This window comes from Hypomesus transpacificus, unplaced genomic scaffold (assembly GCF_021917145.1).
Source record: "Hypomesus transpacificus isolate Combined female unplaced genomic scaffold, fHypTra1 scaffold_275, whole genome shotgun sequence".
NCBI classification, from domain to species: Eukaryota; Metazoa; Chordata; class Actinopteri; order Osmeriformes; family Osmeridae; genus Hypomesus; species Hypomesus transpacificus.
In genome coordinates, this window is record NW_025813802.1 from 4,195 (window position 1) to 30,014 (window position 25,820).

General features: G+C 48.3%; 2 protein-coding genes across 6 annotated transcripts in view; both read left to right on the forward strand.

The window, feature by feature from the left end:
- The first annotated feature begins 740 nt into the window (after positions 1-740).
- On the forward strand, positions 741-11,971 carry il1rapl2 (interleukin 1 receptor accessory protein-like 2). The gene is made up of 5 exons (XM_047015121.1): positions 741-934; positions 3,606-3,751; positions 7,157-7,297; positions 7,707-7,877; positions 11,265-11,971. Exons 1-5 carry the CDS (start codon positions 741-743, stop codon positions 11,969-11,971), a joined length of 1,359 nt encoding a protein of 452 aa, XP_046871077.1.
- Positions 11,972-16,186: 4,215 nt separating this feature from the next.
- si:zfos-2326c3.2 (mitogen-activated protein kinase kinase kinase kinase 4) overlaps positions 16,187-25,820 on the forward strand; it is a 40,320-nt gene continuing 30,686 nt past the window's right edge. For 2 of the 5 annotated variants that reach the window (XM_047015124.1, XM_047015123.1), the window contains exons 1-3: positions 16,187-16,833; positions 17,383-17,448; positions 23,092-23,148. In XM_047015124.1, the coding sequence (XP_046871080.1) occupies positions 16,777-16,833; positions 17,383-17,448; positions 23,092-23,148 (180 nt within the window). In that variant the 5' untranslated portion in view covers positions 16,187-16,776. The remainder of the gene's footprint in view (positions 16,834-17,382; positions 17,449-23,091; positions 23,149-25,820) is intronic. The other 3 variants (XM_047015122.1, XM_047015126.1, XM_047015125.1) reach the window with 2 other exon arrangements.

Consider the following 25,820-nt stretch of genomic DNA (forward strand, 5'->3'; position numbering starts at 1 on the left):
GAAATGATAGAAGCATTCAGGTTGAAACAGTGAATGATTAGGAGGTTGAAAAGCCAGATAGGAGGTTGGAAGACAGGGAGGTTGGGAGGGTGAGAATGTGATGTTGAGAGAGATGTTGAAAGAAAGGCTGGAATTGAATCCTGGAGGCTGGGATTTTTAGAGGCTGTCAAGTTGAGAGGCTGGAGAGAGGCTATAAGGGATAGAAGGCTAGATGTGTTAGAAGGTTAGAAGGTTTAAAGGCTGGAAGGCAGAGAGGCCTCAGGTAGATGGAATGTGTGTGCAAATTGTGTTTATTTACAGCAAAACCGCCTCCGTACCAGTCATTAGCTTCATACGTCCATGACCTCCAGCACTGCAAGGTAACCTACAGATACGGGCTCCTGGCACAGATTACTGGCAGTCGGAAACAAAAAAACATGGACTAGCTGTGAACGGTCTGCAGAAGCAGTCAAAGCCAGGCAGCTGGCAAGATATTGCTCTCTGTGTGTGTGTGTGTTGGTGTGTGTGTTGGTGTGTGTGCGTGCATGTGTGTGTGTGTGTGTGATGTTGAGAGTTGTAGTAGACACATCTCCAGCAGGTCTTTGAGAGAGGGTGCCCCAGGGTACTCACAATAAACAAAAACAACACAGAACTACTTTACTGCCTGAGCACTCAGCCGGCTGGTGTTTACCCTTGGCGGAGGGACACACTGAGGAGCAGTGTACAATGACTGATGTCCGTGCCATTTCACAGCAGTTTAGATGTTAGAAGTTGTGGGGAATTTGGTGTTGTTGTTGTTGACCTTGTGGGTTTCTGTGTCTGCAGGCATGCCTCTGAGTTTGGACTGCAAGGCGTTCTTCGGTTACAGTGGAGATTCCCGGCCCATCATCTACTGGACCAAGGGGGAGAAGTTTGTGGAGGAGCTGGCTGGACACATCAAGGAGAGCCAAGTCAGGTAAACCACCAAGCAACCGTCTGCACCTCCACGTCCTATCTCCTCTCTCCTCCACACCTCCATCTGCACCCCCTATCTCCTCTCCTCCACACCTCCATCTGCACCACCACCTCTTATCTCTCCTCCACACCTCCATCTGCACCTCCACCTCTTATCTCTCCTCCACACCTCCATCTGCACCTCCTATCTCGTCTCCCACACACCCCCATCTGCACCTCCTATCTCCTCTCCTCCACACCGCCGTCCGTTCTTCGTCAATACTTTCAGTCCCGTCAGATGCTCCGCCTCGGTTCTCGCACCATCCATTCCTCTCCTCTCCTCGGCACCTCCATCGGATCTACCTCCGTGCTCTCCGTCTCGGCGCCTCCCGCGCCTGCGTCACCGTCCTCTCCCCTCAGCTTCAGGAGTGGCCTCGGGGTTAGGGTGAGACTGAGGGGAGAACAGGAAACTCCCTTCAACGGGGAACACGCTGACATGACCTGGGAAGCGGGGGTGGACTTCTAACACCGATGACATGAGGGATGATTAGGAAAAAGAAAGTCAAAGGGAGATGGAGAGACGGAGAGGGATGAGGTGGAAGGGGGCAAATCTTATTTTAGAGTCTTTAATAACCTTAGAACAAAGGTCTGGGGCGCTGCTCAACAGAGACAGAGACTTGTTCCGGCGTGTTCCGGCGCTCAGACAAAGCAGCCCAGGTCAGCCAGGAGATGCCTGCGAGGCTGACCTAGATAGTGCCGCTGCCTCGCCTGAGCTAATGCACACCCAGAGAGATGGAGGGAGGGACAGAAGTCTAGGAATCAAAAGATAGAGGTAAAGCCAAAGAGAAAGACAGTGTGTGTACGCGTGCGTATGTGCACGTTCCAGGAGAATGCATCTGGAAGCTAGCATGGATGCAAATGTGCAGCATGTGCTCTCTTGGTTCTTGACAGAAAAGGAGAGGGGGAGTGAATGGGGGTGGAATGATAGAGGGAGAGTCTGATATGGAGAGAGAGGTAGAAAGAGTATGATTTAGAAAGAGAGAGAGACTGTAATTTTTTCTTTGGGGCAGAAGCTAACTACACTGAGCGCGTCCCATCAGGTCCAACAGGACCTAGAAGGCAAGACAACACCACTGCTAATTAACACTCATACTTTATCCTCTCTCTTTATCTCTCTCTGTCTATCTCTCTCTCATGAGTTCTCATATTGTAAGCTGGTGGGAAAGATGGAAGAGTTTGTTGATGTGTGGGGCTTGAGGGGTGCCCTGGCACAGCGGATGGGAAGGGGTGGGGGGTTAGAGCCTCAGTTGCAACTCGTTTTTTAGGTTTGTCTGAAAATTCACTTCCAGACAAACCTAATCCCACTTCCCTCTCCCTCTTTCCTTCTCTGTCTCTTCTCTCCTCTCTCTCTCGTTCTTTCCTTCTCGTTGTCTCCTCCCTCTATCTCTCTCTCCCCACACAGGGTAGTGGGGGCCTGCTGTAGTGATACCCAGCCCCCTCTCCCCAGCTGTGACAGCTGTATCAGTGATACATCACGCTCAGCCCCCGCACTGCCCAAACCCATCAATCTGTTGCCGTGGCAATGGGGTGCTACGTGTCCAATGCCCACCCCCTTCCCTTCCTCCTAGAGTCTGCCCAAGACAGGGATTGCCATTAATAGCCCACCCTGTGCCCCCCCCCCTCCCCTACCTAGCTTCGCTCCACTCCACTCACCAGCCCCGGCACAAGTCAATCCAGCCTTGACAGGTTCTCTCTCTCAGTACACACACACACACACTCTCACAATCTCACACTCTCACACACATACACACAAACACTGTCACAAACATGCATACGCACACACTCACTCTTTCTCTCTCACACACACGCACACATTCACACACACACACGTGCCAGACGGCCCACAATATACTCCATCAGCCTGTCCACCAGGTTAAGGGAGCACGGCTGGATAAACACATTCCACGTGATGTTCTCCTGGACTGCACTATCAGACCCCCAACACACACACGCACACACACATAGAGTTCAAACATACAGAAACACACAAAAGAGTGTTTGTGTGTGTGTGTGTGTGTGTGTGTGTGTGTGTGTGTGTGTGTGTGTGTGTGTGTGAGCAGCAGCAAGACTGGAGGCAGTTTCTGTGTCCTAACGAGGATGACCTCCCTCACCACTGGCCTCTTGTTAGTTGCTTCATAAAACAAGGGACTAAAGACCAGGGTGCACACACACACATACACACACACATAGATCCCCTTAACACTGCCGGATCCTCACAGTAAGTCCTATACCCTGCCTGAGCAAACTCCCTGTCTCTATCAGCATCGGGTCAAGCAAGCCTCCCAAGCCCCCATTTAGTTGGACTTTTTGTTAAAGGGACAGTACACTCGAAATCAAAAGAAGATGAACACATTTATTTGAGTGGATTAAACTGCGAATTACGGGGGGGTTTGGGGGGGTCTGACCCCCATAATTAAGAATTGGACCCCCCCAAAGAGGTAAAAACAACAGGTCGAAGGGGTCGATACACGCCCTGGAGAAGAAGTGGACCCCCTCGATTGTCATTGTATATTTCGCACTCTGATTAAACTACTCACGTTATTTTCTGAAGGACGACTTGGTGACCCAGTGTTGATTTCTGTAACGAAACGTATATCTCCCCCTTCCTCCCCCTCTCCCTCCTCCTCCTGCAGGGTGTTGAAGGAGTACCTGGGGGAGAAGGAGGTGGAGCTGTCCCTAACGTTCGACGCGGTGGAGGAGGCGGACCTGGGGAACTACACGTGCCATGTGGAGAACCACATCGGGAAGCGTAGCGGCAGCGCCATTCTTCAGAAGAGGGGTGAGGGTCTCCAAGAGAAGGTCTTACGCAACCATAAATATCACTGCATTACCCTACATCGCCCTATATCACCTTAGATAACGCTGCATTTCCCTACATCCCCCTATATCACCTTAGGTAACGATGCATTACCCTACATCGCCCTACATCACCTTGGATTTAACGCTGCTTTACCCTAAATCGCCCTACATCACCTTAGATAATGCTGCATAACCCTACATCGCACTATATCACCTTAGATAATGCGGCATCACCCTACATCACCTTAGATAACGCTGCATAACCCTACATCGCTCTATATCACCTAAGAAAATGCTGCATTACCCTACATCGCCCTATATCACCTTAGATAACGCTGCATAACCTTACATAGCCCTATATCACCTTAGATAATGCTGCATAACCCTTTATAACCCTAGAAAATGTTGCATAACCCTATATCACCCTACATGACCTTAGATAACGCTGCATAACCTTACATAGCCCTATATCACCTTAGATAATGCTGCATAACCCTTTATAACCCTAGAAAATGTTGCATAACCCTATATCACCCTACATGACCTCAGATAACGCTGCATAACCCTCCAAAACCATAGACCATAAACCCCTACAGATGCGTACATAACCTTCTCACAACTTTTTCCTGTCTTTTGTCTTGCCAGCGTAGGCGTGCACATACGTTTTGCACAGACGAGAGGGTGACATATTTAAAACCAGACACAATTAAATACATAATGATACTGTGTATGGATCAACTCACCGTAACCCTCTGATGCTGCTCACCACATCATTATCACTGCTCTACAAAGCCTTCATGAGGACGTAATAGAAGCTGCTGTAGTTAGTAAACTAGAGCATGTGACATCCTGCTTAGAAATAACAGATTACTGCTAATGTACCCCTCAGGTCACACATGCTCATGCACACACACACACCCACACACACACACACACCCACACCCACATGCAAAAAATGTCCCCTACCGTGGTGAGTCCTGCTGCGTTTTCTTTAATAGGACAGGTGATTACAGTATAAAGTAATGATGACCTTCCTACTCCTGTCACATACACACACACACACGCAAGCACACACACACACACACACACTCTACTCTTAATCTGTGTCCAGAACATAGTTTTCAGAGGCCTAAAAGGGAGAAGTGAATGACATTGCATTATTTGGGTCGGCACTTACACAGAAAACCTTTTTCCTCAATCAGGGCAGCACTGTAGCAGGGTCGTGTTGTGTTTTCAGAAGTGGCTCCACGTCAGTACTTTTTTGCCTCAGAGAATGACTTTGTTTTCACACTTTTCAACGACATGCCGACCAGTGCGTTACCATGTGAGCAGGGCCTCGCACATGCATGAAGACACAACGCGCGTTACGAAGGGGCACGAGCCCCTCGCCTCGTCCAACGAACAGCCGTTCGAGTGTGTTTGTCTCACGTTCGGCGCCAAAACTTCATCCGTCGGCGTCCGCTAACCTTGCGCCGCGCTGACTCATCGCCTCTCCAAGCCTGGCCAAGGTACGCGGCGGCCTCAGTTTGGCAAAGACGACAATCCATTCAGAAACCTCAGCCTTGGAAACCTCTAATGAGCGAGGCGGCATAATGTGAACCCATTAACGTCTGGCTAGAGGGCGGGCAGCGGAGTGTGTGATTCTGAAAGCCGTCTGACCGAGGTCAGGACGGAGGGAGTAACCTGGAGATAAAATTGCGGTCTCCTAAATTTGGGGTTTCGAGACAAAAAATGTCAGTTCCTCTGATAGACAAGAATGGGTGTTTTAAATATTAGTGGAGGACAGGAGAAGGGGGGGACGTGATGAAATGAGACAACATTTAGTCTATGTTCTTGCGCGTGTTGCTGGCTGCTCTCTGGTTGGTCAAGCCGTGAGGCGGCAGAGACCTCTACTGGCCAATCAGGACTGGACCAACCACCACCATGGATAAAACTGGAAAACACAAAACACATAGAACACATGAACAAACAGCTCCAGCAGAACACACAGACCATACGCATGAGCACACACTAATTCTGAAAAAAACACAGTAGAACACAGAACATACGAACACACAGAACACAGGAATCCCACGCGATAGAACAGCATTGATTGGAACGTAGAACATGCAGACTACATGCTCTGCGAGGACTACTCATACGGCAAAGATGATTCCCCCCAGGTAGATTGATGTCACGGCTTCCTAGAAATGTAGAGTCCATCCAGCAGCAGGATATGATCAGAGATGGAGTCATTCCAGTCTGCCTCTGGTAGAGGTGTGATGATGGCTTCACAGCTGCTTGCATCACAGACCTGTGCTCCAGTGAGCACAGACTAGTACAGAGGCAGTGTGTCTGTGTTGGTATGTATATGGTCTCTGTACATGTGTGTGCGTACGATTTGCAACGTGTGTGGGTGCGTGTGTGAGTGTCTGTGTGTCTCTAGGTGTGTGTGTCCGTGTATGTCTAGGTGTGTGTGTCTATGTGTGTGTGTCTATGTGTGTGTGTCTAGGTGTGTGTGTCTGTGTGTGTCTGAGACACTTCCTTGTGAGCAGACAGGGGAGATGGATGCAGCCAACCTATCTGACTGAGTGACGCAGCGCAGATTGATGAGCCATGTTAGCTGAATGGCAGCATGGCAAACATGAACGATTATAGCTGGCTTCCCAAAGCATGCGCACACACACACCGATGCAAACACACACACACACCTACACTTGATGAGACAGGGAAAGTGAGATTGAAACAAGACTGTGCTTATCTCTTTCTGATGAGGCGATGTGTCTCTATAAAGGTTATAGATCTATCTGTCATTCAGTTCTTTCACAGTGTATTGGGAAGTAATCAAAATGACTCTCTCTCTCTCTTTCTAACTCCTATCTTTCTCCCATTTCTCTCTCCTTCTCTAACTCCTCTCTCAATTCCATTCAGTATGCTTTTTTGGCAAGAGTGTTCAGGTTAAACAATGTTGCCATAGCAGTCCACAATGAAGGCACAACACATGCAATTAGCATCACACATCAGAGAACATAAACCTCATCAATAATAAAGCAATTATAACAATTTCAAGTTACATAATAATGTACAATTATAATAATGATTATTTTTTCCCAGGTTTTTGGGCACATTGAGATAATCAAATATTATTTGAAATATTGCCCAAACAAACAGGCTATGCACACATACCGTACATACAAACATAGAAATACACACGCTGTGAAGTAAATAGGAATTGCATGGTGTCAATAAAACTGAGAAATAGGTGATTCCTCTAAAGTAGAATACAGAAATGAAAATGAAAAAAAATCCTGCATCAAAGGGATTACGTTTCGAATGACCAGGGAAACCTGAAAGTTTGTTCTTCCCAATAAAGAATCGTTTTCAAACAATATCTCTGCGTCTCCAGATATGTACCGCCTGGAGCTGGCGGGGGGTCTGGGGGCTATCCTGCTGCTGTTAGGGGTCTTCACAGCCATCTACAAGTGCTACAGCGTTGAGATCATGCTCTGCTACAGAAGACACTTCGGCAGCGACGAGACGGAGGATGGTGAGGCCCCGGTCCTTCCCAGAGACGTGTCTCTTTCGGTGTCTCTCTGTCCCCCCTCTCTTGCTCTGTTGCTTTCTCTTTCACTCTCGCCCTCTCTCTTTTTTTCTCTCTAGGTAAAGGAAAAAATGGCTGTTGTGGTCAAACTGTTGGTTAGCTGGCAGTTTTGACTGCCCAATAAAGCAGTATATAAAGCAATATCTTTAAAGGCTCTTTCTCTCTCTCTCTCTCTCTCTCTCTCTCTCTCTCTCTCTCTCTCTCTCTCTCTCTCTCTCTCTCTCTCTCTCTCTCTCTCTCTCTCTCACACTCTCTTTCTTTCTGTGCCAGTCTCTCTATTTCTCTCTCTGTCTCTTTGTTTCTTCTCTCGGTTTTGTCTCACCCGTGTCCTGTTCCCTCCACCTCTCTCCACCAGATAACAAGGAGTACGATGCGTACCTGTCCTACACCAGGGTGGACCTGGACTCTCTGGGACGTCCCTCCAGTGAGGAGGAGCAGTTTGCCCTGGAGGTCCTGCCTGACGTCCTGGAGAAGCACTACGGATACAAGCTCTTCATCCCAGACCGAGACCTCATCCCCAGCAACAGTAAGGAAGATGGACACACACGCACACACTGATGTCACGTACACACACACACACACACACACACACTGATGTCACATACACACACACACACACACACTAATGTCAAGCAGGCACACTGATGTCACGTAGACACACACATACACTGATGTCACACACACACACACACACACACAAGTGCACACACATATACACACGCCGGCAAAAAGCACGCAAACTCCGCAGACACTCACGTCCTCACACACGTCGTCACACACGTCGTCACACACGTCACACACCCCATGTCTGTATGTCTCCCTTGTGGCAGAACCGTCCCCCTGTTATCCCGAATTTCTCAGTCTGTCAGAAGGAATCAGGGATGCCGCTTGTCTGCTCACCTGTGTGCCTGCTTGTGTGTTCCTGTCTTCACGGACAGAACAAGAGTGGGGTGAATGTGTACTGTTCGGTATATCAGTGAGCCCCCCCCTCCCAAATACACACACACAAATCCTGAATACAAGCCTGATGTGAGGTCTCCTCATGTGCTGCACTTCTTTAAATGTAGATACACTCACATACACACATACACCGAGGAGCACACACACTCAGAACACACATGCCCGTGACCCAGCGTATTTTGCATAAAAAGCTCAATTATTCCCTCTACTTGCCCTCAAACTACCCTGCTAACTAATGTCTGTTCCTTGCATTAATTTAGCAGACATTGCTTCTAAAATACCTTCCCAACTCTTAGGGCTGGTCCACCCTGGCTCACATGAATACACCACTGTGTGTGTGTGTGTGTTTGTGTGTGTGTGTGTGTGTGTGTGTGTGTGTGTGTGTGTGTGCGTGTAGAGGAGAGGGGTGGAAAGGAGGGGGGGACTGGAAGGGGAGAGGAGAGGGAATGGAATGGAAGGGGAGAGGAGAGAAGGGGAGGAAATGAGAGGAGAGGAAATGAAATGGAAGGGGAGAGGAGAGGGGAGGGGAGAAAGGAGGGTTCCTGATCATTAGCTGAACCAGATCAGTCTAACACGACCCAGAAACAACATGACTTTAAACAGTCCATTGGTTTACTATTGTGCATAAAGACAGACAGACAGAGGGAGAGAAGTGGGAGAGGGAGGGAGGGAAAGGGCAGGGGAGAAAGTCAAACAGGTTCACTGGCACTTAGCTGTATTAATTGATTTACATAATCATCGGCATATGAAAATAGACTGAAAAAGGAAAATACCAAGAAAAAAAAGACTCCCCCCCTTTTTTTCCCTCTCTTGTTCCCTCCCTCCCTCAATCGCATCTGTACTCACTGTACTATTTATGCACCGCAAATTGACCATGAAATTGCAATGTGTTGTTGTTGCACCGATGTCGTTAATTTAGTTAGGTACTGGACTGAGATGAGGGCTAGCAGCACAGGCGCCAAACACACACACACACGGCCACACACACTCACACATCTTCTCACGCAACGCAGAAAAGCAAAGCTCATATATCTGGGGCCGATGTCTCTGCAAACAAATTGTCCGCATGTTTATTAAACGTATGTGCACGTGTGTGACAGCGTGTGGGGCCCGGTTGTTATTCATGTCTTACTGACTCAGCATGGTGAGTCTGGTGTGTTGGTGGGGCTCCATGGTCAGACTTGGCTTCTGGTCCTCCATTGCATCTGCTCAGGGAGAACCTCCACTGGCGGGCTGTTAACGGATCAGTCAGCCTAGCGCCCCCCCCGGAGGACAGGAAGTGGACGGTCGCTCTCTGGTGGGCGGGTGGGGGTGCTGTCCGGATCTGCTCCCGTGAGTCCCTAAGGGCCCGCAAGAGCAGAAGTATCATTCGGATACTTATTCGCTGTTGGGTGTTTGGCTGGAGCTGAATGAGACTCGCTCAATGTGTTTGTTTGTATGTGTGTGTGTGTGTGTGTGTGTGTGTGTGTGCTGGATGATCTCCCAGCATCTTATGCTCCAGAGCATCCCCAGGGTGCCTCTCAGTCAGAAACACACTTTGTTAAACACACACGCTTTATTAAACACACACACACACATCTGTGTGTGCTGAGCAGTGGTGAGATCATTAAGAGGATGTGTAGTGTGCAGGCCATTCTGGTCAAGCTCTTCTACGAAAGATCTCTCCGTTTGCTGTTTGTAAATCTACATGATTATGCATGCACGTTTGGGAGTTTGTGCTCAAACGCCTGCATGCGTGCCTGTGTGTATGTGTGTGTGTGTGAATGTCTGTGTGTGTATTTGACTGGTTAACTGCAGCATGATGAAATGTTCTAATCTAATATGATGAAACTCTAAGCCTTTGCCCTGGCCTGATTCTAAGGCCTGAGGAGAGGAGGAGGAGGAGGAGAGGGAGAGGAAAGAAGGAGGAGGAAAGGAAGAGGAAGAGGGGGAGATGGGGAACAGGAAGGAGGGGGAGAGGAGTCAGAGGAATAGAGAGGGGGAAACAGTAAGGAGGAGGAAGAGAGGGGGAACAGGATGGAAGAGGAGAAGGAGGAGGAGGAGAGGGGGAACAGGAAGGAGGAGGAGAGGGGTGGTGCTGGATAAGTCTTAAGGACAGATATCTGAAAAGGTGATAGTTCAGTGGGGAGGGAGGGAAGCCAATGGGAACAGTTTTTGAAGATGCGTGTGTTTGTCAGTAAGGAGGAAAGTGGGGGGGGTAAGGTGTTCAGGCCAGTGAGTGTCATAGAGCTAGTGTGTGTGTGTGCGTTCATGCTTGTTTGTGTGTCCTCGTTCACGCTTGTGTGGGCCTGTGTGTGTTTGTGTGTGGGCTTGTGTGTGTGTGTGTGTGTCTTCGTAGGAGGTGTGATGTGTTACGTCACTTCAGGTGTGAAAGATAGTGCCCCCGCAGGACACAACAGGACACTACGGACAATCAGCCAGCCAGCCACTGGAATGTGTCACCTAGCAAGAGCTAATGTGCCACTTACCTCTCCCAGCACGTACACCACTTTTTCACAAACTCATATTCACACTTACACTTTCTCTCTCTCTCTCTCTCTCTCTCTCTCTCTCTCTCTCTCTCTCTCTCTCTCTCTCTCTCTCTCTCTCTCTTTCTCTCTCTCTCTCTCTCTCTCTCTCTTTCTCTCTCTCTCTTTTTCCTTCTGTCTTGAATTCACACACACACACACACACACACACTGTATGAGTCACTGGTCAGACCAGAGCTGACCAAAGTCGCTGGTCTGCAGTCATTCTGTGAAGCCAGCAGTACATCCTGTGTACAGCCTGCTCGGCTAGACTCATGACTGTGCATGTTCAGTCAGACCAGAAGTGTGTGACTGGTGTGTACCGGCACTGTACAAGCAACAGGGATCCAGTATTGCGTGTCTGACACGACTCTCTCTGTCACATTTCTTTCTCCGGCCCCCCCCCTCCCCCCACCCACCCCTGCATCCCCCCCCCTCCCCTCCAGTCTACATAGAGGACCTGGCTCGCAGCGTGGAGCAGAGTCGCCGCCTCATCCTCGTCCTCACCCCCGAGTTTGTGGCCAAGAGGGGCTGGAGCATCTTCCAGCTGGAGACGCGCCTCCACAGCATGCTGGTGACCGGGGAGATCAAGGTGATCATGATCGAGTGCGCCGACCTGCGCAGCGTCATCAACTACCAGGAGGTGGAGGCCCTCAAGCACACCATCAAGGTGCTGTCCATCATCAAGTGGCGCGGGCCGCGCAGCAGCGAGCTGCAGTCCACCTTCTGGAAGCAGGTCCTGTGCGAGATGCCGGTGAGGAGGAAGGAGGTGCTGTCTCGCCGGCAGGTTCTGGACTCCGGGGAGCAGGGCCTGTTCGGGGACCTGCAGACCGTGTCCACCATCGCCATGACGGCCACCTCGGCCTCCCTGGCGCCCGCCCACCACGCCGAGATCCCCGACTTCAACCAGACGTCGGCCGCCCACCCCCAGATGAGACACTTCTGCCGCAGCTACGAGTTTGAGATGCCGCCGCCGTCCTCGCCGCTGCGCGTGGCCACGCTGGGCGGACGCCACGTCTACTGCAACATCCCCATGGCGCTGCTCAACGGACAGGTGGGCCAGAGCAGCTCGCTGGGCCGGAAGCAGGAGATCCACCTCAACAGCACCTTTGTACCTCTCACCAGCCGCGAACTCAGCAGCGATATCTGGTAGACCGCCCCGGAGGACTTGGGGTCCGGTAGAGACTGGGCTTTCCTGGTCCATACTGGTACCGTGCTAGTCTAGCACTAGTATGTACTGGTGCTGTACACTACCAGAACAACCCTGGTACTGGTCCAACCTGATAAACTAGTATACACTCAACAGTTGACCTGGTGAACTAGTATACAGTCAAGAGTTGACCTGGTATACTAGTATACAGTCAGCAGTTGACCTTGTTATCTTGTATACACTCAGCAGGTGTCTTCTAACCTTGTGGACACAAGCAAGGACACAACTGTGGATTCGCCTACTGGACGTTTTTATATCTGCATGAGACTCATCAAGACAAAAAACACTTATTAGACCAGACTTTCACAATAAAACACTGACCCAATCAGACCTCTCTACTAAAAAATGATCGGAACTGACTTTTAAAATAAAAGACACAATCATCTCCTTAGAGCTAAATAATACATATTGATTTGTTTTCGTTCGCTGTTTTATTATGTTTAGCCATAAAATCTACAAAGGGAAAAAATGGAGTTGCTCCAAAAAAACAATGTTTGGTTACTTGAAGAGTTCTCCCTTGTGGAGATGTGTTACAACAATAATATCTGACCAAGGCCCAACAGCTTAAGGTCATGGTAACTATGTACAGTTTTCATATATTCTATAGACGTTCATTCATTCATAATGATGATTCATTCATAATGATGATTCATTCACAATGATGATTCAATCATAATTATGATTCACTTCATAATGAGGATTCTGTTGAGATTTTTCTGCTGTGTCTATGGGGTAAGCCACATGGAGAGATTCTGACCTGAAGTGTGGTTGGGAGGTGGAGGAGGTAACATTGTCTGGTTGGATCACAGCACAACTATGTATGGAAGAACTGGTGGAACATTCTCTGTGAGCTTTAATGATGTTACCGTATATTTAAGCAAATAAGATAACGTTTGAATTTACACAAAGGTATTGTCTTTGTTTCAGGCCAGTTAGATATAAATATTTGAAATGTTTTATACAATAATACTGATATTTGTTTGAGTTGTAATTCTGTGACTCTAGTTGCTGTCTCCTGATTTCTGCTTGTTATTACTTTAGTTTATATTAAAATCAATGTAGGTTATAGAAATCAATCATTTTTCAACTTCTCCGCCATCTCCCCTGCTTCCTACCCACCCAAATCCTCTGTCTGTCACCCATTTCTGCTTCTCCTGAACATTTTTCCGTATGTTTATGCGTGTGTGTGTGTGCGTGTGAAAACAGCAAGCTACTGAAGGCTTTGATGAACTCTGTAGGCTATGCTACAGAAACAGATGATGGAAGTGAGAATACTAAATACACAACGATTCACAACGGAGGGGTGGAGGACGGAGAGATGAGAGGAGAAGAAAGGATGAGAGCGAAATGGGGTCAGGAGTGCAGTTACTCACTTTCTTCATTTCTCTGCCAGATGAGAAATAGAATGAAATTGGTGGAGAATCATCTCATCATAACCTTTCATTTGTCCTTCTGCTACTTCTTCGAAATTATAATTTTCCATCAGTCTGGTACAGAGTGCAGCCTCTGGCAGGTTGGCCGGTTGGCTAGTTAGTTACCTGTCTGGCTGTCCAACTGTAGTTAGCTGACTGGCTGTCCAACTGTAGTTAACTGACTGGCTGTCCAACTGAAGTTAGCTGACTGGTTGGCCAGCTGGCTAGCTAGTTAGCTGGCTGGCTGCCCTCTAGCTGGTAAGTCATCTTGTATCCTGACTTTTCAGCTGTTTGGCTGGCTAGTTGGTTAGTCTTTAGCTAGTTAGTCGCTTAGTAAAGCCTACTGACTTTGGCTGGCTGGCTAGCTAACTATTTAGCTGTCTGTCTGTCTGGCCTCTAGCTGTTGTATACTGACTCTTCGGCTGGCTGGCTGCTGTTAATAAAGACTTACAGTAACAGCCAGCAGATGCACCAGGAAAATAACCACCATGCTTATGTACACGTGCTCTGAACCGGACCTTCTCCCATCATCAGGTCATCACCATGACGACGGCAGGAGGTCAGAGTCACACAGACAAAAAATATAAATAATAAAAAGAGAAAACTTTCTGTATGACCGTGTCAATGTCTGTCTCTGCCCCCACCCTGTACCTCTCCTACCCCCACCCTGTACCTCTCCTACCCCCATCCTGTACCTCTCCTACCCCCACCCTGTACCTCTCCTACCCCCATCCTGTACCTCTCCTACCCCCACCCCATACTGCTCCTAGATGGCTCATCAGGCCTGCTGCTCCCTCTGTCTCTGCAGACACCAGCACACTGTCCATATGCTTTTGTTTTTTTGTTTTGTTGATATGAAAACCCTGTGAATGGTTTTATGGGACCCTTGGAATGGCTGTATATTAAATCATGTTGAAATCACATGCCTTGTTTACCGTTTGATTTATTCTGGAAGGATTTCATGTTCCTGGTTAGATTTTTATGGCAACAATAATATCTGTCTTTCCCTTCATCTATCCTTCTGTCTTTCCCTCTCTCTCTCTCTACCATCCTCTTTCTCTTGCCCTCCCATCTCTCTCCATCTCACATTCAATAGTGCCACCTTGTGGTGGGCATAGAACCATGTAGGAAATTAAGAACAACTGTTACTACCGTGTGTGTGCGTGCGTGCGTGTAAAGATGAATGTCTTAGTGTGTGTAAAAGTTTATGTATGAGTTTACAAACTAAAATATATCGCAACCCATGATCACACACTGAGGTTGTTATTGTTCTCTGTGAGCTGTTCCCGTGATGTGTGTATGTGTTTGCATGTGTGTAAATGTGTTTGAGTGTGTGTGTTTGCATGTGTTTGAGTGTGTATGTTTGCCTGTGTGTGAATGTACATGTTTGCATGTGTGTATACAATGTGGATGTGCATTTGTCCAAAACACCGTTACGTGGACCAAATCCAGAGAACCTGTCACCAAAGATGTAGTACACTGGGATTATACATGCAGATCTTACATAGAGGAAGGATTTCATTTTGAAGGGTTGTGAGGGAGTTATGTTTAGTAACATTTTAATCTTCATGTCAGTAGTCAGAGTAGTATAATCAGGTTCTCCAGTGTACAGTCTCAGCCAATCCAGCTCCAGTGTACAGTGTCTCAGCCAATCCAGCAGTCCTCCGGGGGGGGGAGGGGGGGGGTATAAATCCCCTCACCTGCCCTTCAGGTCTGAAGAGCAGTCTACCTGTCAACTCTTTTTACAAAGTAATGTAAGGACATTCTGGTGGAGAAAGCTTGTGTTGTGTTCGCTCCCTGAGCCTCGTCCTCTCCTTCCTCCTTGTTCTCCTCTACTTTTCTTCCATCTCTCCCCTCGTTCTCCTACTTCCTGTCCTCCATTCCTCCACCTCCCCTCCTTCTAACCTCATCCATGCTCTGCCTTATTCTTCAGCCTCCTCCTTTTCGTCCTCCTTCTCTCGTCCTTCTCGTTCCTGTCTTCCTCCGAGCCCTCCTTCTAGTCCTGCTTCTCCAGGTCCTGCGCAGCAGCAGTGGCATATGTTGGCTGTTAGCATGACGATAGTAACTGGCACGAGGTGAACCCCATTTGGCAGAGTTTCAACAAACGTCTGAACCCCACACACACACAAAATCCCGCTAACTTATGCGCGTACACAAACACACACTTACTTTTCTCCACACCCACACACACTCTCCTCAGGAGGCTGACTGCCAGGGCATGAGAATCACCCAGTCTGCCTGCAACCCAGATGAATGGACCAAGTGTGTTTTTATTTTCATAGGAATGCATTGTTGTGTGTGTGTGTGTGCCTTCGGGAGGCAGTGGGGGGGATTGGATGAGAATACTGAAAATCAACCCTCTCCCACTACACAGGAATCCCTGTATGTTTACTATCCATGGTTAACTCTCTCTCCACACGCACACACACAATGTTATTTTTTGTTTGATATATATACACACACAAGCATAAAACCAACTATTTTACTCTGTGATTCAGCTCGACTGAATAATTTCGTTCTACGTTGATGATGACTAGTGTAAATGATGTGTGAGCGAGAGTTTGTGTGTGAGTGTGTGTGTGCCTTGCAGGAGAATAGCTTCTCTGTGGCCTTAGACAGAGGTCCTGTTCACAAAGGTCAGCTGCCTGGGGCACAGGCTCCTCCTGCCAGCACACACACACACACACACATCATCCACATGTAAGTGACTCACTCAGGCTAGCAAAGTCAGTTTGAAGAGTCAAGAAAGCCATGCACAGTGCAGATAAAACACAGATGGGAAGGAAATGTTCAATAGGCTATTGGTTCATAATGTGTCAAATTTAGGCAAACCAATTAGTGTCAGTGTGACTAATTTAAATCCGTCAAACACGAAAAGTGACTTGAACACAAACTTGTCCACGGTAGTCTTCTAAGCCGAGCGAAGAATAACAGTGCATGCCTACTCGTGGAGATGTCCGTGTTGTGGGTTTTGGGAAATCTGGCACTTCCACTAAAACTGAACTTGACATATATTGACCGCTTAATCAAAAACACACAGTAAACTAGTAAACATGTACCGTTCGAGTTATACGAATTGTCATGCATAGCGGAGAAAGTTAGCTCAAAAACGAACTTTTTTGGTTTACTTTTCTTGGGGAGAGTAGAAAGGGGGGCGAGGTTTCCTCTGCATTTTCCGGGGTTTCGCTGGATGAGAAGTTTCCTGTGTCGCTCGTGGAGAGTCGTAAGCAGATACAGTATGGCCTGACACGCAGAAAAAACGTTACTTTGTGGAAATTTGTCTTTTACTTGTCAACTTTCTGAAGTGCAGTTGGGTCACCGGACCAAGTTTTAGAAATGGCGAGAGACAGCACAACGCGAAGTTTGGACAATATTGACCTGGCTTCTTTGAGGGTGAGTAAAGATGTTCTTGCCTAATTAATTGAAATGCAGTGTTCAGCAAACATGGGCGCAATAACAGATGTGGAGAACAAAGTAAACCATCTGTTGGTCACTGGAGGAGTAGCAAAGTAACAACAAACTAAAAGCCTTGCACGTCAGTTCAAGACCGAGTCGATGTTTAGTTTTCTGTGAATGTTTTACCATCTGATCGTGGTGTGGACTTCTTCTACTGACCCAGTTTCTCGATCTTTTGAATGGTATTAGAAAACATCAACAAGCATCAGTTAAACCGTAATTTTTTTTTATCATATCCTTGGTGTAAACTTTTTGGGGTAAACCGTGAACTAAATCCTGTGTGCACTGAGAAATATGCAAACCTTTGGTGATGTCATGATAAACTATTGTTAAGAGTTAAGACCTTTAACTTTTAATGGATGATAACTGAAAACTAGAACAGCATGTTCTACAGTTTAAATATATGTTTTACTATGGGATTTCCCCAATGGGATCCTTATAGTTAAGTTATTAAAGTAGTTATGTGAATATTGTGTCTTCTGTTAGGACCCTGCAGGTATCTTTGAACTAGTGGAGGTGGTGGGGAACGGCACCTATGGACAAGTCTACAAGGTTGGTGCACTCTGGTGTTGCTCTGTAAAAACTCTGCCTGTTGCACTGTCACTGTCTCTCTCCCTCTCCCCATCTCTGCCTGTGTCTCTCTTTCTAACAATCTCTCTCTCCGTCTCTCTAATTCTCTCTCTCCCCGTCTCTCTAACTGTCTCTCTCTCTCGCTCTCTCTCTCTCTCTCTTTCTGTAGCTCTCTTATCTGGTTTGCTTGCTGACAAAAATACATCTTTAACACCCCCGGGTGGGGCCCACTTCCCTATCGAGAGCTGCATCTCCGCAACGCGCGTGTGTGTGTGTGGTTTGTGGTACATATTCCAGTTTAGCAGCTGGCCCTGGATAGCCCTAGCTAGCAAGTCACATTCTCAGCCTGTATCAGGCTGTCAGCTGAGACCGGGGCCAATGGGAGGGTGGAACCTATTGTGTGTGTGTGGGTGTGTATGTGTGTGTGCACATGTTTCTGAGCAGCAGAAGGCTGGAGCACGGATTTACCATCAGAGAAAGGAGAGCTTGTGGTGGAGACAGAATGATCTATTGCACATTCAGCTAATTGCTCCACTGCAATTGATTGGTTGCATATTGTTTGAAATTTCAGAGGTCTGTGTGCCGCAACTTGGTCCTCTCGTACCATCCGGTGTGTGTGTTTGTGTGTCAGCCTCATGTGAAGGTGTTTCATAGGTGTTTCAACACACGCTGCTCTGTGGACCAGCCAGGTGGGTAGTGTCTTGAGTGTCAGACTGTTTGACAGTTTGAGCCAGCAACACCAGGCCACTGGTCACATTGTACAGGATATCCTTTTGTAGGGGCCGGGTGAGAGAAAGAAGAAAAAAATCGGGCTGCCCCCCCCCCCCCCCTCCACCATCTCCTCTGCTCCCCTTACCTCTCCTCCCCATTCCATTCCTCATCTCCTCCCCTCCTGTGAAGATAGTACTCCATCAAAACAGAAAGCCCTGAGTGAGGTGGGAGGTATTGTTTGAAAGGCCCACCTGGCTTGTTTAGAACATGAGGACGTTCTGTTCTTTCACCTCTGGTTTTTAATGAGCGGTTCAGAGAAGGGACCTGCAGAGGTCTTGTCATCCGGAGAGAGGGAGGGAAAGGGACAAAAGAGAGAGCAGGGACAGAGAGGGATTAAGAAAGACATAGGTGAGACAGTGTTTTGTGCTGTGATCGATGCATTCTGGTCCATGTTGGCGCTGAAAGACTTTAGGGACCCCTCGGGTCCACTGTACAACCTGGATAGCAGTCCTTCTATCCCTGTACTATCTCTCTCTCTCTCTCTCTCTCTCTCTCTCTCTCTCTCTCTCTCTCTCTCTCTCTCTCTCTCTCTCTTCCCCTCTCCCTCACAACTCCTCCCTGTCAAACCCGCTCCCTTCTTCCTCCATCCTCTCTCTCCCTCTTCTCCCTTCCTCCTTTCCCTCTTCTCCCTCCTCTCCGTCCATCTCAGTGGGTCCATACTGTGTGAATCCCAGCAGTAGATTGTCTTCAGAGACGATCTCCCTCTGTGACATAGCGGGGCTGTGTTGTGACCATGACAGGTCGCGTGTTCAGCTGTGGCATGTAAGTGGCGTGTCGTAGTCTGAAATGACCGAGATGAGGAGGAGGTCCAGGAGATTCTGTTTCATTGACCTTTTAGTTTATGTCTCCTCCCGTCCTCTCTCCTCCTTCCCCCTCTCCTCTCCTCCTTCCCCGTCTCCTCTCTCTCCTCTCCTCCTTCCCTCTCTACTCTCCACCCCTCCTTCCCCCTCTCCTCTCCTCCTTCCCCCTCTCCTCTCTCTCCTCTCCTCCTTCCCTCTCTCCACCCCTCCTGCCCCCTCTGCTCCTGACTCCTCTCCTCCTTCCCTCTCTCCTCTCTCCACCCCTCCTGCCCCCCCTCCTCTCCTGCTTCCCCCTCTTCTCTCTTCAGTCCTTTTCCTCTCCTCCACAGCAGCACATTTTGACATTGCTGCCATGTGATCATCAGTGTGTGTGTGTGTGTGTGTGTGTGCGTCTGGATGTCAATGTGTCGGACATTGTTCAAGCCGGCGTATTGTCACAGTGGAAGCCTTTTCCCTCCCTCTTCGGACATCTCCCTTAAAACAGTCACACAGACACAGAGAGAGAAGAACTGGGTCAGACCAGAGACACACACACACATTCAAAGTGACGGATATTGCAAGACTGATGATGCAGATCTCTTTTGAGCTTCCATAAAGAATTTTACCATTGTGTGTACTGTATATGTGGGTAACTCTTTCTGTGTGTGTGTGTGTGTGTGTGTGGCTCTGTACGTCTGTGTATACCTGTGTGTATGACTGCGTGTGTTACACAGTGTTAGCAGGCATGCCGAAAGGAAACGTCTTTCTCAACACACATCCTGCTACCACCAGCCCCCATCTCTCTGTCTTTCTGTCTGTCTGGTCTTTAACCTGGACACTGGGCTCTGCTGATGTCATGCTGTGTGCCCCCCCCCCCCGCCCCCCTCCCATGTCTGTGTCTGTCTATTATACACGGTGGGTGATGAGTGATAACCTCTGGGCGCGGGCATGTGTGTGTGTCAATGTGTTTGTGTCTGTGTGTGTCTCTCTGTGTTTGCGTCTCGGTGTGTGTGTGTGTGTGTGTGTGAGTGTGAGAGAGAATGTAGAGGATATTCCTGACCTGGGGATTTCCTTATAGTCCCTCTTCCCCAGTGTCATGGCCTGCCCCTCCACACAAACACACACAAACACACACACCATCACATTGTATCTGATGACAAGCATGAAAACAGGATGTCAGTAGCAAAACAGAGCAGATTTTCCTCAGAAGGAGAGAGGCAGAGAGGTATCGACTGACAAGGACTGAATAACTTCAGCTATTTAAATGAGATCTGATGAATCTTTCTAACTTCTTAACGTGGGGGGGGGGGGGGGGGGGGGGTTGGTTCTGGCTGCTGTAGGTTTGTGTGTGTGTGTGGGTGTTTGTATCTTTGTAGTTTGACCCTAATTAATGGTTACATTTGCTGATGCGATATCTCTTTATTAGAATGTGTCTTTTGTTAAATAATTAGAGTGAGAAAGAGAGAGAGACCGAGTTGAAAAAAAAAGTAAAGAGAATGCCAAAGAGACAGGAGTACCAGTAGTAATAGTGTAATAATACTGCATTATACTATCAACTAATATGCAGTATCCAGTGAGCCACCCAGTTCCCATAATGCTCTGCTCCACGCAGTCTCTCAGAGTGAGGCAACCTTTCTCTTAGTGACACAGAGTTAGAGGGTTAGTGGGAAGAGCAGGAATATTGTAGGGACAGGGCGTCTAGTACAATAGCGTTGTGCAGCAAATGTAAGTACACACAAACACACACACACACACACAATGATGCAGGTTGGCAACATAAGGAGAAAACCCAACATCATTGAAGTTTACTCAGGCAGAGGAAGCACAGATGCTGCTGCCTGCATCCTGGCCCTCCAGGGAAACGCACTGTGCTCACTCTCTCTCTCTCTCTCTCTCTCTCTCTCTCTCTCTCTCTCTCTCTCTCTCTCTCTCTCTCTCTCTCTCTCTCTCTCTCTCTCACTTTCTCTCTCCTTTTCTCTCTCTCTCTCTCTCTCTCTCTCTCACTTTCTCTCTCCTTTTCTCTCTTTCGGTCTCTCTCTCACTTTCTTTCTCTCTTTCTGTCTCTCACTCTCTCCTTTTCTCTCTGTCTCTCACACTTTCTCTCCTTTTCTTTCTCTTTCTGTCTCTCACTCTTTCGCTCTCTCTCCTTTTCTCTCTTTCTGTCTCTCTCACTTTCTCTATTTGTCCTTAATTCTTTCTTTTTATGTCTCTCATTCCTTTAATCTTTTTCTCTCTCCCCCCTTCCTCTCTCCTTTACTTTCTTTCATTCTGTCTCCTTGTCTCTCAATGTCTTTTGCACGCTTCCTTTGCCCCTCTCTGTCTCTTATCCGTCCACCCCCCCCTCCCGTATCTCTATCAGTTTAATCTCTTTCTGGAGTTCTGGAGAACTGGGCTCCAAACACAAACAGTGATGTCACATCCTGTCAGAACAGAACAGAAGGTCATGACAGCTCAACCCCGAAGCCCGTCCCCTCCCCAACCCCTTTCTGCGCTAGTATGTTTGTGCGTATGTTACTGTACATATTTAGTACTCTAGAAAGTAGATATGATGCATGCAGAAGTGTTTACGTTTTTAGGAGTTACTGCAGATCCTCGTTGCGCAGCCTAACCTAACCCAGATTTATATGGCATTTGTCATCGAGTCTAATCTATAGACAGGATACCTGTCAGATGGGCCAGTAAACCGCATCAATCTGGCCTAGTGGACTGAGACCAAGACTGTTAAAACGGCAGAGCGCAAGAGAGAGATGGGGGTGAGGGGGTGGGGGGGGGGGGCGATAGCAGGAATCTGAGAGTGTGTAGGTATCGACCACTTCAGTGTTCCATTTGATCAACCCCCTCCCATTCTGATTTGGAAATGGGATATTGACCAACACGTTTTCAAAACTCATTTTGCGTTCGGGGAGATTTGTTTTTTCTCTCTCTCTCTCTCTCTCTCTCTCTCTCTCTCTCTCTCTCTCTCTCTCTCTCTCTCTCTCTCTCTCTCGCTCTCTCGCTCTCTCTCTTTTTCATTTTCTTTCGCAAATTGATACTCATTGCCGCAACGTTGTTTCTGTGAGGCGGAGAGAGAAACGGGGAGTGATGCAAGCGATCGCCTGACATCACTGATGACCTGTGGCCGTCCATCCACGGTCACATTCAAAGAGGAATCGTACATCTGCTACGACAAGAGGGAGACGATGTTTGGGCGCGCGTGTGTTTGTGTGTGTGTGTGTGTTTGTGTGTGTGTGTGTGTGTGTGAGAGAGAAAGTGACATACCACAGACACGATCAGCTGTGATCTGAGTGAATGCTGGGAAAAGTGGACAACAGGCCTGTATTTGTATATCCGGCAGTGTTGGCAGGATATTGTATTGTAATATCATATGGTACTAAACCATATCACAGTGTATTATTATGTAATGTACAGTGTATTGATTTATGCATAATCATCTAATCCATCGAACTGTGTTGAATGGCTAAACTCACTCGCCGCGTTTATGGCTCAATCTAGATCGAGTCATAAACACTACTGAGAAGCTAGTTTTTCACTGCCATAAGTGTGGCTGACTCGATGGGTATTTATAAGTTGTGGTCCGTCGCGAGAAGCAGTCCTAGCGACACGACGACACTTGTGACATTAATGCATGACGATCTGCACCGGAATGTTCTCTGGGAAGTCATTAAGGGTCCAGCCAGGATCTGCAACAGTGGAAGGTCACGGCTATAAGCGAAGACGGCTGTTCTGAGTCCAGCCCTACAGAATGTCATACCTGTCCTAGCTCTACCCTGAGCTGGACTGTCAAACCCCCATGAGGCGAGACGCTTGTCCTAACCCCTCGCCTGACCGGGGCTGTCAAGCCGAGCCCCAGAGCTGCCTCCGCCTGCTGCTTCCCATCGTGGCCGCCTCCGTGTCCTCAGCCCCACCCCTCCCATGTCTGGCTCACCTGGTCACACAGCACTCACGCCTGTCAGCCCTCGCTTCTGCTGGGGTCCCAGCCGACTCCGGTGTACCCCGCACCGCCCCCCTCCCCGCCCTCTTAACCTGTCTGTTTGTCTCCCCTGCTAACCCAAACTCTGTCTCTGTGTCCTGGCAGGGCCGACATGTCAAAACGGGACAGCTGGCAGCCATCAAGGTCATGGACGTCACTGAGGTAAGTGCTGAGATGTCAGGGGGAATGCTAATGCTGCTAGGCAAAGTTGGCCTAGGAATCACTGCAGGCAAGGTTTATGACGATAGACGCTAATTTAAATGATTATTAGTTGTGAGGAAATGCTAATGGGGCTATGCTAACCCTCCAGTGTTGGACATGCTAATGAAGCTAGGCTAACGCAGAGCACCAGAGCCTATTATCTCAGGGAGCGAGGGGACACCTCGATGAGGCCCCGGTCTGCTTTGGGCAGGTTCAATCATCTACCTTCTCTGGGGTCATGACGCTAGTCCTGACCATGATGCTAGCGTCCTCTCGTTTCCTCCTCTCTTCTATCCTCTCCTTACTTTACCTCACCTGTCCTCTCCTCTGCTCATGTTTTCCCCTCCTCTCTTATTCTTCTTCTTCCGGCCTCCTGAGCTTTATGGGGTACAGACCTGTCCCCTAGTCTGCTAGTCTGCTAGTCTATACACCCTGCAGTTATTATTACACTTCTGTCCGGGGACAGAAGTATTTAATTAAAGCATGTGTGCTCCAGGCTCTCTCTTAACACTCAGTGGAGGATGGGGCGTGCAAGAGCTCAGTGGCATTGCCTTGGTCTCTCTCTCCTTCTTTCTCTATTTCTCTCTCTCTCTCTGTTTGTCTTCTCTCTCTCGCTCTCTCTATCTCCTCACTGTTTCTCTCTCTGTCTCTCTTTCTGTCTCTGCCATTCTCCCACTCACACTGCAATATTAACCTATCAATCTCTTCAATAGACCAAGCTGATGAAGTGTGGAGCGAGTTACAGTATACATGTAATAAAAAATATATATATGTTCTCTGTAATGCCAGACAGCATTTTGTGTACATTCCGATTCCAAATGCGCCGAATGGTTTTAAAACTTTTTATATCTTGTGTTTGATATGAATGGGCTTTTTATGAGCTTGCCGTAGCCCTGGGCTGGGAGTAGAGAGAACTAGATCACGCTTCAGCACCATGGAGACTGGAGACCTGATGACACCACTGCACAGCCTCGGGATCTAGACTACCACATCTGTCCGGCTCACACACACACAAACACACACAGACTGTATACACGAACACGCACACGTACAGGCACCCACACATGCTCCCCCTCTCTATCCCTCTTCTCTCTGTCGCTCTGTTTGTGCTCTTCTCCTCTCGTCACACACGCAAGCGCGACCTCCTCCCCTGTTTGTGTCACTGGTGTATTGTCTGTCGCTTCAGCGGGGAGAGAGACTAGCAGGAGGCTCACTGCCAAGTTGACTGACTTCAGAACCAACTCCACTCTACCCACCCCCTTTTCTCCCTCTCCCCCCCTCATACTCTTCTCTCCCCTCCCCCCTTCTCCCCCTCTCCCTCCATCATCCTCTTTTCTCCCATCCCCTTCTCCCCCTTTCCCCCCTTCCTCTTCTCCCATCCCCCATCCTCCCCTTCTCTCCCCCCCTCCCCCCTATCCTCTTCTCCTGCTCTTCGCTCACATACAGAGATGTGGATTGGGAACTTGCTCCCCACAGCCCCAAACGTTTAAACAAGTCACAACCCATTAGTGTGCCTCTTCAGACAGACACACCCTGGGCAGAGAGAGAGAGAGAGGACAGGGATGCAGGGTTAGAGGCAGAGAAGGCACAGAGGAAGAGACAGATTGAAACGGAGGCCGCGAGGCAGGCAAAGAAAGAGCAAGTAGAGGAAGAGCCGGAGTCAGAGAGGGAGAGGGTTGAGGCTGTGACAGGGCTGGGCTTCCTGCCTGGCAGGAAGGAGAGAGTCTTGTTACCAGCTTGACTCCGCACAGCCCTGGGACTGGAAACACATCAATGTGTCATGGTTCTCCAAGGGGCTACGTACACACATGCACGCACATAAAAACACACACAAAACCACAAGCGCACGCACACACAAAACACAGGCACACACACACACACAAACCCCTGTAGGACCCCTTATTCTTCATAGCGAAGCTGTCTGTTTCTCTATCTTCACACCAGAGTGCAACTCTACCCAACTTGAACCTCATCGGATGACCCGAGTGTCTGTATAGTAGTGGGTTGGACCGGAATAAACCAGTAAATCAGTTATCATATCCATACACACAATGGCAAGATGGCCTCCCAAGACCTCAGCATTGATTGGCTGTGCCAGTGATGACAACATCACTGCTGTTGATTGGTACACGTGTTGGCAGGCCACTAGCCCTCATGCTACACACACTCATACACACATACGGACACACACAGCCAGCCAGGGTCAGCATGGCTGGAAAATCTACTGATGTAGTCATTTTATTCTCATGTTGTTTGCTAGATTATAATCTGGTCTAATCCACATCAAATGGTGAGACTAGAAGAATGATCTCAGAGTGAAGTGGAGGATGTTCTCAGTGACCTCTTGTTAGTATGTTACATTTAGAACCACCACAAATGATTTCGGTTAGACTAGAAGACGAGAGAAACGGAACCAAGAATTCCAACGTACATGTTACTTGGACTCTAAACTTAAAACATCGTGAAACATAAACATCGACAAAAACGTTGACCTTAATGCTTTCCCCCATTATGCGCGGTAAATCCATCTTATCCTTATTGGCCCAAACATCAAACCCGTGAACCAAAATGTAACCAGGAAGTCAGACAATGTCTGTCATCTCATCTCATCCCCTGTATCGACCGCTTTGTCT

Bases quoted from the DNA above. Each gene is read 5' to 3' on its own strand.
- il1rapl2 (XM_047015121.1), top strand. From the start codon at position 741: ATGTTAGAAGTTGTGGGGAATTTGGTGTTGTTGTTGTTGACCTTGTGG. The intron at 935-3,605 runs GTAAACCACCAA...CTCCTCCTGCAG, and splicing joins ATCAAGGAGAGCCAAGTCAG to GGTGTTGAAGGAGTACCTGG. The intron at 3,752-7,156 runs GTGAGGGTCTCC...CTGCGTCTCCAG, and splicing joins CGCCATTCTTCAGAAGAGGG to ATATGTACCGCCTGGAGCTG.